Source organism: Lissotriton vulgaris, chromosome 1_1 (genome assembly GCF_964263255.1).
Source record: "Lissotriton vulgaris chromosome 1_1, aLisVul1.2, whole genome shotgun sequence".
Lineage (NCBI taxonomy): Eukaryota > Metazoa > Chordata > Amphibia > Caudata > Salamandridae > Lissotriton > Lissotriton vulgaris.
This window is the reverse complement of record NC_141685.1, coordinates 785,725,798-785,743,723: the sequence shown is the minus strand read 5'-3', so window position 1 is coordinate 785,743,723 and position 17,926 is coordinate 785,725,798. Positions and strand designations below refer to the sequence as shown.

The 17,926-nt window shown below is 43.9% G+C and overlaps 1 protein-coding gene across 4 annotated transcripts in view; it reads right to left on the bottom strand.

Moving 5' to 3' along the window:
* Positions 1 to 2,294: 2,294 nt before the first annotated feature.
* Positions 2,295 to 17,926, bottom strand: part of SUCO (SUN domain containing ossification factor) — a 696,748-nt gene continuing 681,116 nt past the window's right edge. For all 4 annotated transcript variants that reach the window (XM_086956303.1, XM_086956322.1, XM_086956311.1 and 1 more), the window contains 2 exons: positions 15,641 to 15,696; positions 2,295 to 3,295 (listed from right to left, as the gene is read on the bottom strand). In XM_086956303.1, the coding sequence (XP_086812429.1) occupies positions 2,849 to 3,295; positions 15,641 to 15,696 (503 nt within the window). In that variant the 3' untranslated portion in view covers positions 2,295 to 2,848. The remainder of the gene's footprint in view (positions 3,296 to 15,640; positions 15,697 to 17,926) is intronic.

The window sequence follows — 17,926 nt, the reverse complement described above, 5'->3', positions numbered from 1 at the left end:
GATGCTGATAGACACAGCTCCTGCCACCTTCCTCCTGTCGACACTGCAATAGTAAAAGCTATCTTTTGGCATTGTTCAATGGTCCGAGAAGTCAGGGGTGGATAAAATGGAGATTAATTTTTATTTCACAACTATAATTATTTCACAGCCTTATTACCAGGAAACAAACCTGTTGTAGAATTATCACAATACATCTAGTGACACATTATGTGAACATTACCACCTAAAAGGCTTAATCCAAGTGGCCAAAGAAGAAATGTCAGCCCTCCAACATGCTTGCTCGAGTCTCCCCTAGTGCACTACTCACGGTCTGTCTAGTATCCAACTTCCTGGGCAACTACTGAGCTCCAAAACAGCATGGCCCCAAACTTTACATGTTAAATGTAGGTCAATCAGAAGAAGACTTTTGCCTGTGAGTACAAATGTCAACAAATGACGTGCACCCTGCCTTCATTCTAGATTTCAAAGAAGCAGACACACTGGATGAAAGAATCTTCAATATGATAAGCCTGGAAGACAATCACATGGCCAGAGCAAATTGGACATATATACATATATATATATATATATATATATATATATATATATATATATATATATATATATTTTTTTTTACTATGTCTTTACTGATGTCCAAATTTAGAATCGCACATGCAGTGGAGAGAGTGGCTTTTCACAAGGGAGAAAGTACACTACGGAAGCATGCAGAATGGTGATGGAGGGCTATGCACATGAATGGGGTTGAATAAGTGTTGGGCAGTGTATAGAGAAGTAAGGGAAATAACCCACAGATTTGTTTTTCAACAAAACTGGCTGTACTAAAGAACTTCATTTCATAGGTTGTGATATTAGGTGGCGTCTTTAAGCTGGCAACTAATGTAATGCAAAGATGATGAATACGCACCATCTCATATTGAAACTTTTCGGGAACCAGCTTGTTCTGCTTTCGAGGACGAATCTATAGGTCCTAGACTTTCAGATTAAGGAAAATTAGTTCATACGAGCAGTACCTTTTCCATTATTTTCTGCACAAGGCCTTCAGAGATGAATGAAAGTTAAGAACTTACTGGGAAACTGTAAATTTCAGAATCAAACTCTTAATTATTGGGACCTCCACCAAGAACAGGAATGGCAAGTGTTAACAGGCTTAAGCCTTTGTAGGGTGGGGCACAGGAACACTGAATATATCAAGGAAAAGGCGGAAGGAAGAGTCAAACTTCATTCTTTTGGATTCATTTTTAATGTCTGACTTCTCAAATGAGGAGTCTGGTAACTGCTATGGGGCATGGGAACTGGTCTAACTTCTACACAAGGATATACACAGCAGTGAAACCGGAAAATCAGACATTTTTGCAAGTGATATGTTTTGATAGTATGTGTAAGCTCTAGCAATCGAGAGGTCTTCGGGTTTTACCGGAATGAAGGTGTGACGAGGCAACTACCATAGTACAGATACACGTGTGGTATCACTGCCATTCTGTTCTACCAAGTATTTCAAAGAGAAGTTTGTGGCTGAAATGTCCTGCAATTGGAGTATTTTTGTGATACATATACAAAGGTGCTCCCCTAGTCTGTATAACAATGGCCACAATAAAGAGGAGGGTTGTCTGCTGTCACGAAGTGTTCCAAACCAGGTGAACGTGCTGGAACCAAAGTTATCTGAGAAGAAAAGGAGAAAATAACGAAGGGCCAGGCTTCAAGGAACGAGAGGTAGGCTCAGCAGGGGTAAGACATGGACCACAAAGCCACACAAGACAAGAGATTACATTTTAGGAAATGAGAGACAACAGTCCTCGTTTGTTAAAAAAAAAAAAAACATGCACTTAGTACCATTACACAACCACAAGCACTAGTCTAATCAAACAGTAGGAAGGCTATGGCACTCGAGAGGGTGATACAAACAGAAGCTGCAGGTGGGAGATGCACGTGTATTTCTGACCACTTTTTTCCTTTGGCACATGCTACAGTCTGCTCTTGGAATGAAAGGGGCTGGAACAAGAGTAATAACTCTTAATGAAAAACAGGTCATAATGGTCCTTAAATATTTAATACGGTGTCCGCAAAACTATCAATATGATTTATTCCTGGTAAACTGGAGGTGGTATCCCATGTGTAATAAAATAAATGACCACTGTTTTCTCACATAACAGCCAGTAAAATGTGACTGAATGTTTCATAAACTCCATCATACTTTTCACAAATATAAAAACAAAATTCTGCTACAAAGATTGGATGAATACACAAGGACGCTTCCATATCCACCCTTATAAATAAAAGAGACTGAAAAAACAGCATTTAGTGAAAAAGTCTATGTTAAATATTATCAAGAAGTGGACCCACAGAGGCCCACCTTCCCCACTGCCCATGGTGTCCTGCTGCTCAAAGCACTGTAGTGTTTCATTCAATTAACGCTCTTAAAGTTACAAAACTCAAATGGCAACAATGTCCCCACACTTACTACCACCTTCCAGTAGCATTATAAATATAGACAAAAAAGGCACAAATATGGGAAGGTGCAAGAAATAGGAACAACGCTAAGGGGAGAGGGTTAGTCTTGAGTCCCTGTTCCACCCAATAAACTGGGTTTCAAATTTCTTTCCCCCAGTAATTAAACTGCGAAAAAACATCTTTTTCTTGAAATAAATCAAGTCTCCTTCCCATTCCATTGTGTCCATACAGGAAATGAGCCACTTTCATAACTTCAAGATTGACACCATCCCATGGATTTAAAACAAGCAGGAAGCCTTTGTCATCTTCATGTGGCACCGCTCCTTGTCTTCTTGTTTCTGCATCATGGCGAGAACCATACCGACTCCTCTCCGCAAGAAACCGTGCCATTGCATTATTATTAAATGCGACCAGATACCGTCGTGACCCCAAATGTTCCTACGGTGATATCCTTGTTGCTTTTGATTATGTCGTGCAGGCTGGGCATGGAGCCCGATTTAGTCTGAATGAGGGACTTTAGGAGCTTGCCTTGGTCTTGGAGCTTCGACCGCCTTCGCTTTATTGCCCGCTTCTCTGACTTGGTCTTCTGTGGCTGCCCGTTGCACAGGTTGGTGCAGGCTGCAATGCCACAGAAGTACGACTCGTCCGACTGCGAGGAGGTCTCGGAGCTGCCCTCAGAAGGAGGCCCTTTGTGCGAGGAGTGAAAAACTTCCCCCATGTTGGAGAAGTCCCTCTGATTTGTAAACGGCTTTTTTGTTTTCAAGTCCCCATTAGCCACTGGGTGCGGAGCGTCAGTTGGTTTTATGGTCTCAATATTGTTTTCCCCTTTATACTTGCAGCGCTTTTTCTGTAGGGGAGACAAGAAAACATTTAACGTTGCATTCAATTTTCCTACATTTGACAGTCATTTATTTATTTAAAGCAGCAAACTTTGTTGTCTTTTACTTACTGCACAATACACAATGCTTTAAATGTTTGTCATGCCAATAAATTACATCGCCACGCAAAGAAAAATTCAACCACACACAATAAGTTATCTTACCAAGATACTTTCAAAAGGTACAACAATTAAAATAATGTGACATCTCATTATCTGTCCAATTGCACCGAAAATGTATTTAAGATGAAACCATGGGACGTGTGATGTGCAGTGGGTAAATAGATCTTTCCGATTATAAAAACAGGCTTGTTCCTGCCTAAGGAGCCATACACATATCCCGTTAAGGAATGGTGTAAAAACAGAAAAGGGGCTTGTCTACAAGCCGAGGGATACCCTATAATCCAATTTAGCATGATGCATCCCATTGCAGTGAAGTAGTACTGTGATGCCTAAATATTCACCATATTTAAGGTTACATTTGTTTCTTACTGGGCCTCTTATCCTAGGCACTTACATTTGGTTTTACTTAAGTGTCAAATTATTTTTACGTCAGTATACTTATAGGTGAATCTATTCTAGAACAGCCCTAGGAGTTGTGTGGTTCCATTAGGGTGCCTTAAGTATACAATAAATGGAGTGGCCTCCTTATTTTGTATAATTTGGACATATGATCGCAAACCGTTTATAAAAACATCCAGATTTGAGACTAGGGAGCAGCCCTGTCAAATCAGTTCTCAATTTCTCATTTATTAGATATTATATCAGTGCTGAATGTACTACAATTAAAATATAAAACTTAAAGCCACTTAGTTTCTAGGAATAAAAGTAAGATTCTTTGCTAGCTGGAAGATGAAAAGAAGCATAATTTTCTAATTTTAAAATGAAGGACGCAAAATGACTAATCAATGCCGTGTAATTACAGTAGCTTTCTCTCTGGGCTCAAATACCCTGCTCAACAACTTGCCACTCGACAAAAACATAATTAGCGGCACATATTGTATGGGCTGAGGAGGGGATGATGCTTGGGTCTCTCTGCTATAAAGGTGCACACGTGTGCTGCAATTGAAAATATTTAAATTCATGTGTTTTGCAGTGATGCATATCATCGATGTCCAGTCAGTCTTCAAAAGAATTGATAGGATAAATGTTCACCAAAGACAGATTTCAAATATTGTCAGAGCACCTTATGCACAGAAAAGAAGACACAATGCCCAGTTCTTCTTCCCCTTTAAGACAAGCAAAAAGCCGGGAGCAGAATGTATGCTCAAGTTCCTGAAAAGAAATGGCATGAGCCACAAAGCTACCTTTCAGGGGCGGTTTGCTCCCAAATTAGAAACCACCAAACATCAGTAGTGCAATCGAATCCTGCTTTTAACTACCCTAATTTGTCAGTGTCTTCCTGCCCACCTAAAACAATTTCCACTGACAATGTTGTAGCTGCTCTCTACCGGACAGCCGAAGAACGAGTTTTTCTAAAATCCAAAAGCTGCTCTGTAGGACGGATGCTAGACCAGAGAATAGGCATTGTATCTCAGACACAAAGAGAAGGGCGCAGAAGAGTTACCTATATGGTGCCAGGCTCTCACAATAATGAAGAGGAAAAAAACCATTAAATTAAAAGCAAAAAACAAAGTTTTTAACAAAAGGAAATTAAATATTGGCTCCCTAGCTCTGGCACTGAAGGATGTGTTTTTTTAAGTGGATGTGCATAATGTGCACAAGAAAAATGCAGTCACTCAAAGTCAAGAGAGCCAATGGCTGAAGTGGGCTTAATCATAGTCCCATGCCGTATGCTGTGGTGGGCGGAAGCAAATGTAAATTAATATTTAAGAGACCAATGAATGAACACCACTGACAAAAGCCACTCTATGTAGGAACATTAGTGTGCTTTTTTTTGGGGTGGGGGGGGGGGGGGGGGGGAGGGGGAGAGGGGAGAACAACTAATGCAGTCTCAAAGGCAAGACCTAAAAATGGCCCCATGAAACCACTCCCCAAAACACAACTATTGAAAAAAATGCATGTTATACATAAAATAAGTTCTATATTTTTGTGACAATTACACCTCATGCAACTGCACATTGACTTCTGCCCTCGCCTCCATCCCCCCAAAAAACACTTGAGATAAAAAGGAATATGCTACTTACCAGTATGCATCTGTTCTTGGCATGTAGAGCTGCAGAGTTGTACACCTTAGCATTACACCGCCACCTGGTGTTGGGCTCGGATGATTGTAGGTTGTTGTCTGGGAAGAAGTCTTTGTAGTCATGAGATAGGTGACTCCTCCCTTGGGCAACAGTGCGCATGGTCATCGACTCCATCCTTAGATTGTTTTTCACCATGATGGGAAATGATGGAGTTAGTAGAGATACAGTAAGAAAGTGATGTCCATGCGTGTGCATCTCAGTAAGATGAGGAAAACTGGAACGGATACAAGTCTCGGGAAGGAAGGAGGGCGTGTACAACTCTGCAGCTCTACATGCCAAGAACAGAAGCATACTGGTAAGTAGCATATTCCGTTCGAGGCATATGAGCTGCAGATTGTGCAGCAGTGTCTCCCCTGATCGGTGGTCACCTGTATCCGTTGTAGTTGTTTGAAATAGAGTTTTAAGGACAGCTTGGCCTACTGCAGCTTGCTCCTTGGCTTGTACATCAACACAATAGTGTTTAGTGAAAGTGTGTGGTGTAGACCATGTAGCTGCCTTGCATATGTCCTCTATTGCTATGTTTCCTAAGAAAGCCATAGAGACTCCTAGTTTGCAAGTGGAATGCGCCCTAGGAGGAACTGTTAATGTACGTTTTGCTTTAGCATAACATATTTGTATACACTTTACAATCCACCTTGCAATCCCACCTTTAGAGATGGGGTTGCCTTTATGAGGAGAGAAAGCTAAAAACAGTTGTTTGGTCTCCCTAAAGGAGTTAGTTCTATCTATGTAGTATAAAAGAGCTCTCTTAACATCTAATGTGTGTAATGCTCTTTCTGCCCCAGAGTCTGGGTTTTGGAAAAACACAGGTAACTCTACGGATTGATTTAGGTGAAAAGAAGTGATAACCTTTGGAAGAAATTTTGGATTGCATCTAAGAACCACTTTGATAGGATGTATTTGAAAAAATGGTTCTTGTATTGTGAAAGCTTGTATTTCACTTACCCTCCTAAGAGAGGTAAAGGCAACAAGGAAAGCAGTTTTCCATGTTAGAAATTGCAGTTCACATTTATGTAAAGGCTCGAACGGGGGTCCCGTGAGCCTTGTGAGTACAACATTTAACCCCTTGCATGCTGATGACGGCCCCCATCCGTCATGCACTACGGCGCTCGTGTGCTGATGACGGCTGGGGGCCGTAATAAACCCGCCCACTCGTGATTTTGCCACACAGGCGCAGAATCGCGGCTGCATGTAAGGGGTTAAGTTCCACACAGGAGCAGGTGGTAACCTTGGTGGGATTATTCTCTTTAATCCCTCCATGAATGCTTTGATTGCTGGTACTCTAAAGAGAGACAGATGTTGTCTGTTTTGTAGGTATGCCGCAATTGCTGCAAGATGCAGGCGTATGGAAGAATATGTCAAATTAGACCATTGCAGATGTAACAGATAACAAATGATATTCTGGATGGATACATCCAGTGGATCAATGAGATTATTTTTGCAATAGATTGCAAATCTCTTCCATTTAGCGGCATAACACACTCTAGTAGTGTGTTTCCTAGCCTCTTTAATGATGTTCATACAGTCTGGTGGTAGGTTTAGATAACGAAACTCAAAGGCTTCAGGAGCCAGATCGCCAAATTCAGCTGGTTCGGATCTGGGTGTCTGATTTCTCCATGGTTCTGTGTGAGCAGGGATGGTGTGAGGCGTAGCTTTTGATGTGGAGCTAGAGAAAGTTCTAGTAGTGTGGTGAACCACGGTTGGCGTGCCCATGTGGGAGCTACCAGTATCAGTGTGAGAGACTGTTGTCTGAGCTTGCGTACTACTAATGGAATGAGTGGGAGAGGCGAAAAAGCTTACGCAAATCTGCCTGACCAGTTTTATGTTTATGGCAATTTTTATAGCGCACAAATACCCGGGGGTGTCTCGGCGCTCAATGAACAGAATGATAGCTATGGCAGATTTTAATTTGGGAAAAGCCAGGTTTTTAATTTCTTCCTGAAGCTAATGAGCTTTGGGGCCGTTTTAATGGAAAGGGGGAGTGCGTTCCAGAGTCTAGCTGTGGAAATCTCGAAGCATCTGTCACCCCGATTGGCCTTTTTTGTTCGTTTGATTTTGAGCAGATGAGCTGAGAAGGAGCGAAGAGTTCTCAGATTTTCCAGCGGACAGAGGGCATCCTTGAGGAAGTGGGCCTAAGTTGTTGACAGCTTTATAGGCAATACACAATGCTTTGAATTTTGTGCGGCTCCTAACGGGGAGCCAGTGAAGCTGTTGGATATACGGGGAACTGGAGGTAAACTTAGGAATGCCCAGTAGGATTCTGGCTGAGGCATTCAGTACTAGCTGGAGCCTGTTAAGAACTTTCTCCTGGGCATTAAGAAGGAGGGCGTTGCAGTAGTCTGTTTTGGCAAAAACCAGAGTGCTAATAAGGGTTTTGCCAGCTGAAATGTGAAGGTAAGGAAGAAGTTTTTGATTTTATTAAGAGTGAAGAAGGAAGTGGAGACTACGGAGTTGACATGATGGTGAAAGGTCAATTTGTTATCGAAGATAACTCCAAGGTTACGAACCTTGGTGACAGGTTCTGGTGGAGGTCCCATCTCAGGCCACCATCGAGGGGACCAGGTAGGTTCCAGTTTCCCGAATGATATCACCTCTGTCTTATCAGAGTTTAATTTAAGACAGTTTGATGACATCCAGGAACTGATTGCGAGCATTCCTTTTTGAAAGTTTGCTGTGATCGGTTGGCCAAGAAGGAGGCAAGAAGTTCTTTGGCCTTGTTCTGAACGCCTACTGCTGAGACACGGTTGATCAGGGTGGCATGATCGACCGTGTCGAAGGCTGCAGAAAGATCTAGCAGTACTAGTACTGCCGTTCCTCCTTTATCCAATGTCATTCTTATTTCATCTGCCGCTTTTATTAAAGCAGTTTCGGTTCCGTGTCCCTGCCTAAACCCAAATTGGGTTTCATCCAGTAGATTGTTTTCATCTATGAATTTCGAGAGTTGCATATTCATAGCTTTTTCAAATACTTTTGCTGGGTAGGGGAGACATGTGATGGGTCTGTAACTGGATGGGAGGGAGGGGTCAAGGGTGGGTTTTTTCAGGAGTGGCTTAATGATAGCCTTTTTCCAGACTGCCGGATATGAGCCGGTGGTGAACATAGCATTGCAAATGTTCGTCAAAGCAGGGGAGATGGCTTCTGGAATAAGATTGAGAATAGCCGGAGGGCAAGGATCTTGGGGGAGGCCCGATTTGGTGTTGCAAATTAAACGGTGGACTTGTTCCTCAGTGACTGCTTTGAACACAGAGAAGGATGGAGCGTTAGTGGATGATGGTTGATTGTTTATAGTAATGGACGGAAATTTTTGAATGAAGGCTGAGAAGATAGGGGTGACTTTGCCCCTAAAGAAATTTGCAAGGGAGTTGCAGAGGGTTTGAGATAGGCCAGAAGGGGGGCTGCGGGGTTTGAGAGTTGGTTAACCACTTGAAACAGTTTTCTTGCTGAATTTTTTGCCTGATCAATTTGGGAGGTGTAATATATAGTTTTTTCGGACGCGATGAGGTCTTTATATTTGGAGAGGGCGCTTTTATATGAGAATATGTCTGTGGGGTTGTAGTAACGGCGCCAGTGTCTTTCCAAATTTCTACAGTGTTGTCTCTGAAGAAGTAGGGATTCCGAGAACCATGGGGCAGAAGGAGACTTTCTATTACGTTGTGAAGTTTTCAAAGGTGCTAGTTTAGAACAAGCCATATCTAAGCTGTTGAGGTAATTACTGGAGGCTAATGACGGATTAGGTTCGGTGGTAATGATGCTCTCGGTCAACATAGAAGCAAGATGAGAAGTATTGATGTTTTTCAGTCTCTAAAAGAGATAGGAGAAGATAATCCGGTTAGAGATAGTGGAGATTTGATTTTTATGGAAAAGCAGACTGCTGAGTGGTCAGTCCAGTTAAGGGGGATTACATCTGAAATCATAATGTGAGGATAATTGGTGAATACCCCATCTAGGGTATGGCCTGCCTCGTGAGAGGGCTGGGCGACAGTTTGCTGGAATCCGGCTGCTGATAGATCGTTAATTAGCGCAATGGTATCAGTGTTGCATGGGGATTCAAGATGGAAATTGAAATCTCCTAGTATGGTGTATTGTGGAGCTCCAGCCGTAACCTCGATTAAGTTGTTCAGGTTGTTGAGGAATTTGGATCTGGACCCAGGCGGGCGATAGATTAGCACACTTGCGAATGACTGATTGCCAGAGAGGCTGATGGAAAAGGAAAAGGCTTCACAGTCGTTGTATTTAAGATCGGTAATTTTGACTTTGAAGTGGTTCCTATAAATGATGGCTAGTCCGCCACCTTTTCTTTTTAATCGGTCTAGTCTATGCACGCAGTAGTCTTCGGGGATAGCTGCCTTGAAATCCGGGCCGGAGGAGTCGTCACCCCAAGTCTCGGTGATAAACAAGAGATCGAGGTTATGTGACACAATAAATTCTAAGATTTCAGTTTTATGTTTAGGGAGGGAGCGTACATTAATAAGTGCTGCTAAGACCTGTGAGGGGGTATTAGCGGGGGGTATGGGTTGAGCAAGTAGGGCATTTATGGGGGCCTACCAAAGGGTCCATGTGTAACAGATGTGGTACAGAATGTGAAAAGTTCGCCGGAGGATTAAGATTGAGTTGAGAGGAAGTGTATTTGATCAAAGTAGGGGCTGCAGAATTCTGTGATGAAACAGGGCCAGGGGGGGTGGCCCTGGGCCCGGTCTCGGCACGGAAGAGCGCAGACGAGCTTGCCTTAAGCGCGCCTTCGGCGCGCAAACGTCGCACCCTCTGCGCTCGTCCGCTGCGCTTCCGGTAGGTGCACATGCTTTATGGGAGTGAGGAGGGTGTAGGAAGGGGGCGTGGCAGCACAGTGGGCATGTCTTGAGTCTCCAGAAAATGGCGGCAAGAAGGAAAAACAGTCGCCCGCGGCAGCAAAAAATCCGTTGTGCGGGGATGCCTGTGCCTGAAGGGTTGAGTGCCCAGGGAATCGGTGAGTTTTTTTAAAAACACAATATATCAAGTAAAATCAAAGACAAGCTATCGCTACTCCCTGCTTCCGCCTCAGGAGGTTGCTGTTACAGTGTGGCGCTTGTACTCAGCGCGCGTTATCTACCTTGGTGAAGGGGGCGTGGCCAGCACAAGTGGGCGTGTCTTGTGTCTCCAGGAAATGGCGGCAAGAAGGAAAAACAGTCGCCCGCAGCAGCGATAAATCCGCTGTGCGGGGATGCCTGTGCCTGAAGGGTTGAGTGCCCAGGGGATCGGTGAGTTTTTTTAAAAACACAATATATCCAAATCTCATTGCCTTCGGACCGTGGGTGTGGGAACCTGGCGGCGAAGGCTGGGCATTTTGTGTTTTCTTGGGTGGCAAACAGATCTATGTGTGGATGCCCCCACCTTTTGAAGAATGGCTGAAGAACTTGTGGATGCAGTTCCCATTCGTGAATCTGTTGTGCCTGCCGACTTAACAGATCTGCTATCTGATTGTGGACCCCTGGAAGGTGTTCCGCTAGCAGATGTATGTTTTGAGGAACGGCCCATCTCCAAATGTTCTGTGCAAGTTGGGACAGTTGCAGAGAGTGAGTCCCCCCACCCCCCCCCCCCAGTTTTTGTATGTAGTACATAGCTGTCATTGTCCGTCCGGATTAGAACAGCTTTGTTTTGTACTTGAAGTTGAAATGTCTTCAGTGCTAGGAATATTGCTAGCAGCTCTAGGTGGTTGATATGGAACCGTTTCTGTTTAATGGTCCATTGGCCTCGAGTTGTGTGATGTAAGAGATGGGCTCACCACCCTGTGAGGGATGCGTCTGTTGTAAGCACTACTTGTGGAACAGGCTCTAGGAACGGCCGCCCCTTTGTCAGGTTTTTGGTTTTCCACCATTGCAGAGAGCGATATGTGCGGCTGTCTACTAACACCAGGTCGTTTAGTTGACCTTGAGCTTGGTTCCACTGTTGTGCTAGGCACTCTTGCAGGGGACGCATCTGCAGTCTTACGTATGGTACTATGAAGATGCAAGATGCCATCATGCCTATTAGTCTCATGACCACCCTGGCTTGCAGAGATTGCTGGTGTTGAATCATGGCGACTAGAGCCTGAATGCTCTGTACCCTGGCTGGACTGGGATACGCTAGAGCTGTAGACGTATTTAGTGTAGCTCCTAGATACTGATGTATGTGCGACTTGGTGTAGTTTATTGTGAACCCTGAGTCGTGCAATGTTTGAATTGTTTGTTGTGTGTGCTGAACACACAGAATGAACGATTTTGCCTTTATGAGCCAGTCGTCTAGATAAGGGAAGACGTGCATCTGTTGTCTTCTGAGATGTGCTGCTACTACTGCTAGGCACTTTGTGAATACTCTTGGTGCTGTTGTTACCCCGAATGGAAGGACTTTGAACTGATAATGTTGTCCTTGGAGTACAAACCTTAGATACTTTCTGTGAGCAGGATGTATGGGGATAAGGAAGTAGGCATCCTTTAGATCTAGTGTGGTAAGGAAGTCGCCCTGTTGTAGCAGTGGAAGCACTTGTTGTAGAGTGATCATATGGAAGTGATCTGATTGTATGTAATGATTGAGGGGCCTGAGGTCCTGAATTGGCCTCAGTGTTCCGTCCTTCTTGGGAATTAGAAAATACAGTGAGCAAACCCCCATTCCCTGTCATTCTAAAGGAACTATCTGAATAGCATCCTTCTGTAGAAGTGCTAACACTTCTTGTCGAAGCAGAGTTAGATGGTCTGTAGACATTGGACGCTGTCTTGGAGGTATGTTTGTAGGGGTTGCTGTAAGTTCTAAGCAGTAGCCATGTTGGATAATCTGTCTTACCCACTTGTCTGTGTAATGTAGTTCCTGACAGGTAGGAACTGTGTTAATCTGCCCCCTACAGGAGTGGTATGCTGCGGGGGGAGCAGACAGAAGTCATTGTTTGGTGGTGGAAGAGGATTGGTTGTTGTTGTTACCGCAACCTCTTCCTTTGTTATTGTTTCCTCCATATCCTCCTCTAAAGTATCCCTTGGTGGAGGATGTTTGTGATTTAAAAGATGTTGTAGTGTCTGCTCCAGTCTGTTTGGAGCCTCCTCTGTAGGAGGAGCGACAAAAGGAGCCTCTGTTTGTTGTATACTGTAAAGCTCCCATAGACTTGGCAGTGTTGGTGTCTTTCTTCATTTTTTCTAGTATGGTATCTACTTCAGGACCAAATAATTGGTTTTGATTGAAAGACTGGTTTAAAATGGTAGTTTGCACTTCTTGTTTAAACCCTGAAATGCGTAGCCAAGCATGTCTCCAAAGTATGACAATAGTATTTACAGCTCTAGATGCTGTGTCAGCGGCATCTAGTGCACATTTTATTGAGGCATTAGATATTAACTTGCCTTCTTGTATAAGGTCAGTTGCTTGATCCTTTTACTGATCTGGTAGATGTTGAAGTAGTTTTTCTAATTGATCATAGTGAGCCCTATCATAGCGGGAAAGTAAGGCTTGTGTATTTGCTATACGCCCCATGTTTGCAGCTTGTGCAGCTACCCTTTTCCCTGATGCATCAATGACCTTTGATTCTTTATCATGTGGGGGCGCTTCTCCCGAGGTTTGAGAATTTGCCCTCTTCCTAGCATTGGACACCACTAATGAATCTAGTGGTAGGTGTCCTTTAATATAGGCTGGGTCTGTGGGTGCTGGTCTATATTTCTTTTCAATTCTAGGGTTTAATATTCTTGTGCGTACAGGATCCTTAAATACTTCTGGTGCATGCTTAACGACTCCCTTAATCATTGGAAGAATTTGAGCAGTCCTCCGAGAGTGCTTAAAGGTATCTAAGAGAAAATCCTCCTCAATATCATCAGAATGCATAGGTACTCCGTGGTAGATAGCAGCTCTGTTTAGCAGATGACTAAAACTAATTGGGTCTTCTGGAGGGGAAGGCTTTGATGGGTATGAGTGCGGTTCTGGAATGTCGTGCATACCCTGTGGGTCATATATATATGTACCTCTTTGGGGTTTGAAAAATCCCACAAATCCTCATCTGTGTGATATGAGCTAGGCTCTTCCTCATTGTCCCCTCCCTTAAAGTTGTATTAATCATCATTTTGCTGTGAGGAATGTGAGATACTGGAGAATGTGTACGAGATATCGGAGGTGATGTGTAAGGAGGTACAGGAGAAGGAGGAAGAAGAGGTGTAGGAGAGGAAGGGTGCATAGGAGATGTTGCACAGTCCTTCTTTGCAGGCACCACAGGTGTGGGTGGTGTATCTGCTGGTCTCTTCTTTTGAGGTGTAGTACCCACACGTCCTGTCCTTGGGTCTATACAGATCTTCTTTTGTTGAGTATCTGGTGTAAAAAGTTCCTCCTGTTCTACAACCTTCCTGGGCTTCGATTTTTTCGGCTCCGGCGGAGGTTGTGGCCTTTCTTCAGCGTTGGAAGGTGTTGTAACGTCCCGTGGCATAGTTTTTGGTGCCGAAGAAGTTGTTTTCGGCTTCATAGGCATGTTCGAGGATTTGGTTACCTCGGAATCAGGCTTTTTGTTCTCGGCGCCGATCTAGAAGTGGACAGCTTCGGAGCCGTTACTTCTTTCGGTTTCGGTACCGATACGATTTTTGGCTTCGGTACCGAAGGGTGTTTTGGCTTCGGCGCCGAGGTGTCTTTGCGTTTCGGTGCCGACAGGAGAATTTTACTCGGTGTCAAGGCACTATAAGGCTTTGTTGGTTTCTTCTGAGCCGAGCTCGATGGCGAGGCTGTCGAAGTGGATTTTCGATCTCGACTGGGCCCCTTGGGCGGAGTGCTGACCTTAGCCTTCGGTTTGGGCAGAGTGTGTGGTGCAGGGGCAGTAGTACTCACGTGCTGACCCGATGGAATGGAGTTGTCCGAGTCGTCTGCCTTAGATACGATCTGGAGATCAGGAGAGTCTTCTTAGACAACGAGGGGAACCTCTTCTTCGAAGATATCCTCCGGTGCTGATCTCATCTCGTGTCGATGGGCCCTCTGATCCCGGATTGTTTTCTTCGATCGAAGGACGCACAAGCTGTGCAGGTTGACTCGTCGTGTTCCGGCGATAGACAGAGGTTGCAGACCTCGTGGTGATCGCTATGTGGGAATTTTGCCCGGCATTTCGGGCATTTCTTGAACGGAGTTCTTTCCATGTGGTGTAGGCCGCACGGCGTCGATAGGCCTAACGGCCCACTTCGATGGCCGGAATGGAAATTATGTCGTCGAAAAGCCTGGTCTTCGATGTCGAAGATAGTTACTTGAAGTTTGTGGAAGTTCTGCGCTTCGAAGTTGCTGAAAAATCTTTTCCTGTCCGGAGCGGAGAAACTTGCATCCGAACCTTGTGGCGGAAAAAAACAATCTAAGGATGGAGTCGATGACCATGCGCACTGTTGTCCAAGGGAGGAGTCACCTATCTCATGACTACAAAGACTTCTTCCAAGACAACAACAACCTGCAATCATCCGAGCCCAACCCCAGGTGGCGGTCTAATGCTAAGGTGTACAATCTGCAGCTCATATGCCTCGAATATATGTTTTCAGTCTACCAGTATTTGACTATTACTGTTCACTTGATCAACGTCAGCCTCGTGTCGGTGACATTCTTGTGGCAGTGAAAGCAGTCATTCATAAAGTGAAGAACTCTTACTTCGACCCATCAGATATACGTTAATCAAACTCTCAAGCAAAAAGTACGTTCCTCTTTCTTCACAAGTAACAGTCTACAAACTCAGCAGTCACATCTGTCCTCTAGGTAAAATTGAGATAATTAGATATTAAGAAGGGATGTAGGACATTACAACGCAGGCTTTTACCACGCATGCTTTTACATCGCAAGTTTTCAACGCATGCCTTTACAACGCATAGTATTGCGGGGTGCTGGATAGTGAATAGTTTAATTTACTATTCCAACTCCAGTCCCCGTGGATAGTAGGGAAGGTGTTGGATAGTAAATTATATCTATTCCCTATCCTAGAGCGCCCCCCAGCGCAATGCGTTGTAATGGTTTGCGTTGTAAAAGTTGCGATGTAAAGGCACTGCGTGGTAAAAGTTGCGTTGTAAAGGATGTTTCCCATTAAGAAGCCTTGGCTACCATCCATGGCACACACATAAGCTTCATGCAACATGGTTATAATTAACAGAACCATAACTGAAGCAAAACTTGCCTTTTTTTCTGGAGAAAACTTTAGGGGTTCCACAATAAAGAAGTCGGATGGATCCACTACAGAAAGAAAAGGGTAAACAATTAGAAAAGTTAAAAATGTAGAAATTCCACCACCAGACTCACAATCCCATGCTTGAGGCTTTATGAGAATATCTTTTCCATTACAGACAAAAATTACAATGTGTGTCTAAACAGTAAATACAAAGAATTTTCCGGAAAGAGCACCAACACAGTTACGTGCTCCATGAAGCAGTCCTGGATTTTAACCTACTTTGCTAAAAACGAAAGATTCTGAATGTTTGGATACTTTATAGCTGTGGCACTACCGGGTTACTAAATAGAAACTTTGCAGCACATTTTAATCTATTTGTATTGTAATAATGGAAGTTGAAGGGCAGTGACTGAAGTAAATAGTTTGCTTTCACTCTTGGGTGAGCTGTTCAAAATATTAACCCAACAACCGAAGCATCTTTAATTGGAGGAGCAAGGCCCATACTACCTAAACTTTGCCCAAAAGGGAGATCTGCAGTACGCTGCAAGTAGGACTGACTGAAATGAATCTGAAATGCATATGGCTGCCACAATTTTACAAAACACTTCCATATATGACACAGCCAGCATGGATCTCTGCCTGAAAAAGTAAAAAAAAAATGTAAAAAAATAATAAAGGGCTAAAAGTAATTTTTGGACCTTTAGAAGTGTCAAAATACGAGGTTGGGCTATCACTTCGAAAATGAATCAATATAGTTTACCCAGTAAAACAGATCACACCTGCAGTTGCTTTTTCACTTGTAAATCAATCCGTCAACAATAAATAAAGGCATGAAGCGAAGCAATGAGATTATATCTTAACCATGCCAAAGAAGTTGAAACCAGATTGCATTATAAACATGCAGATGCAATCTCTCCACAGCACTACAACGTTAATGCAAGCAGACCATTTTGCTTCAGCGCATGCTTTTAAAAAAGTGATAAAGTCAATAACAAACAGCAGATGACCGTGGGACAAGAGTCAAAGTTTTGGCCAGGAAAATGAAATTTGGTTACCTAGCCTTACTGCTCAGAATATTTCAGCCTCTGCGCACGTGGGAGCGACACAAGGCATCCAAGCCAGACATTTCTTTGCATTACTTTTCTGCAGCTTGCATATTAATTGACAAGTTACTCACCTTTGGTAACGCCTTATCTGGTAGAAACATGATTTAGCCACATATTCCTTACCTTTGAATTTCCCAGGCGACAGACTGGATCTGGAAGATTTTTCTTTGAGCAATACCCCTGAGTGTTGTCAGCATTGGCTGCAGTGTTGTGATGTCTGCGTCACCTATACAGGCACCATCTCGGCACGCGGACGTCAGTTACTTTCACAACTTTAAGCCAGAAGTGCAGAGCCATGAAGTGCATGGACGCTGGTGTGTTACTAAACAACTAGGGGCTTGAAAGAAATTAGCCCCGACCCTAGAAACCTGTCTGCAGTGAAGGGACGATGGGTGAGTCAGGAAGGAATCTGCGGCTAGATCATGTTTCTACCAGATAAGGTGTTACGGAAGGTAAGTAAACGTGTCCATCTGATAGAGACATTTAGCTGTAGACTCTTTTCCTTTGAATAGATACCCAAGCAATACCATCCCTGGAGGAGGGACGCAGACCCGTTTAGACCAGGAAGTACTGTAGTACAAAGAGGCAAAAAAGGCTGTCCCTGGAACTTGATTGTCTAGGCAGTAGTACTTGACAAATGTGTGCAGGGATGCCCATGTTGCTGCCTGACAATTGTTGAGGACTGGAACTCTACTTTACAACGCCGCAGTAGCAGCCTTAGCTCTGGTGCAATGAGCACTTAAGGCTTCAGGAGGCTGCTTTTTGGCCAGAGCGTAGCAAATTTTGATGCAGAGGACGACCCATCATGAGATAGACCTCTTCTACACGACACAACTTTTCTTTGTTCCAACGTACCAGACGTAGAGTTGGTCATTCACCCGGAACTCTTTAGTGCAGTCAAGATAGAACAACAACGCTCTTTTTAGGTCCAGAAGATGGAGTTGCTCTTCTTCAGAGGGGTGAGGAGGAGCATAGAAAGTGGGTCATTTGGAAAGAAAGAGGCTGTAGTGCAAAGCACCAACTTATCAGGGAAGAAGGTCAGGTAAGGAGGAATGGATGACAAAGCCTGTAATTGGCTGACCTCCTGGAAGATGTGATCACCTCTCAAAAGGCTGTTTTGATAGTAAGCAGCCGGAGGGGGCAATTGTGCAGAGTATTGAATTGAGAGCTCATTAGAAAGGTGAGAATC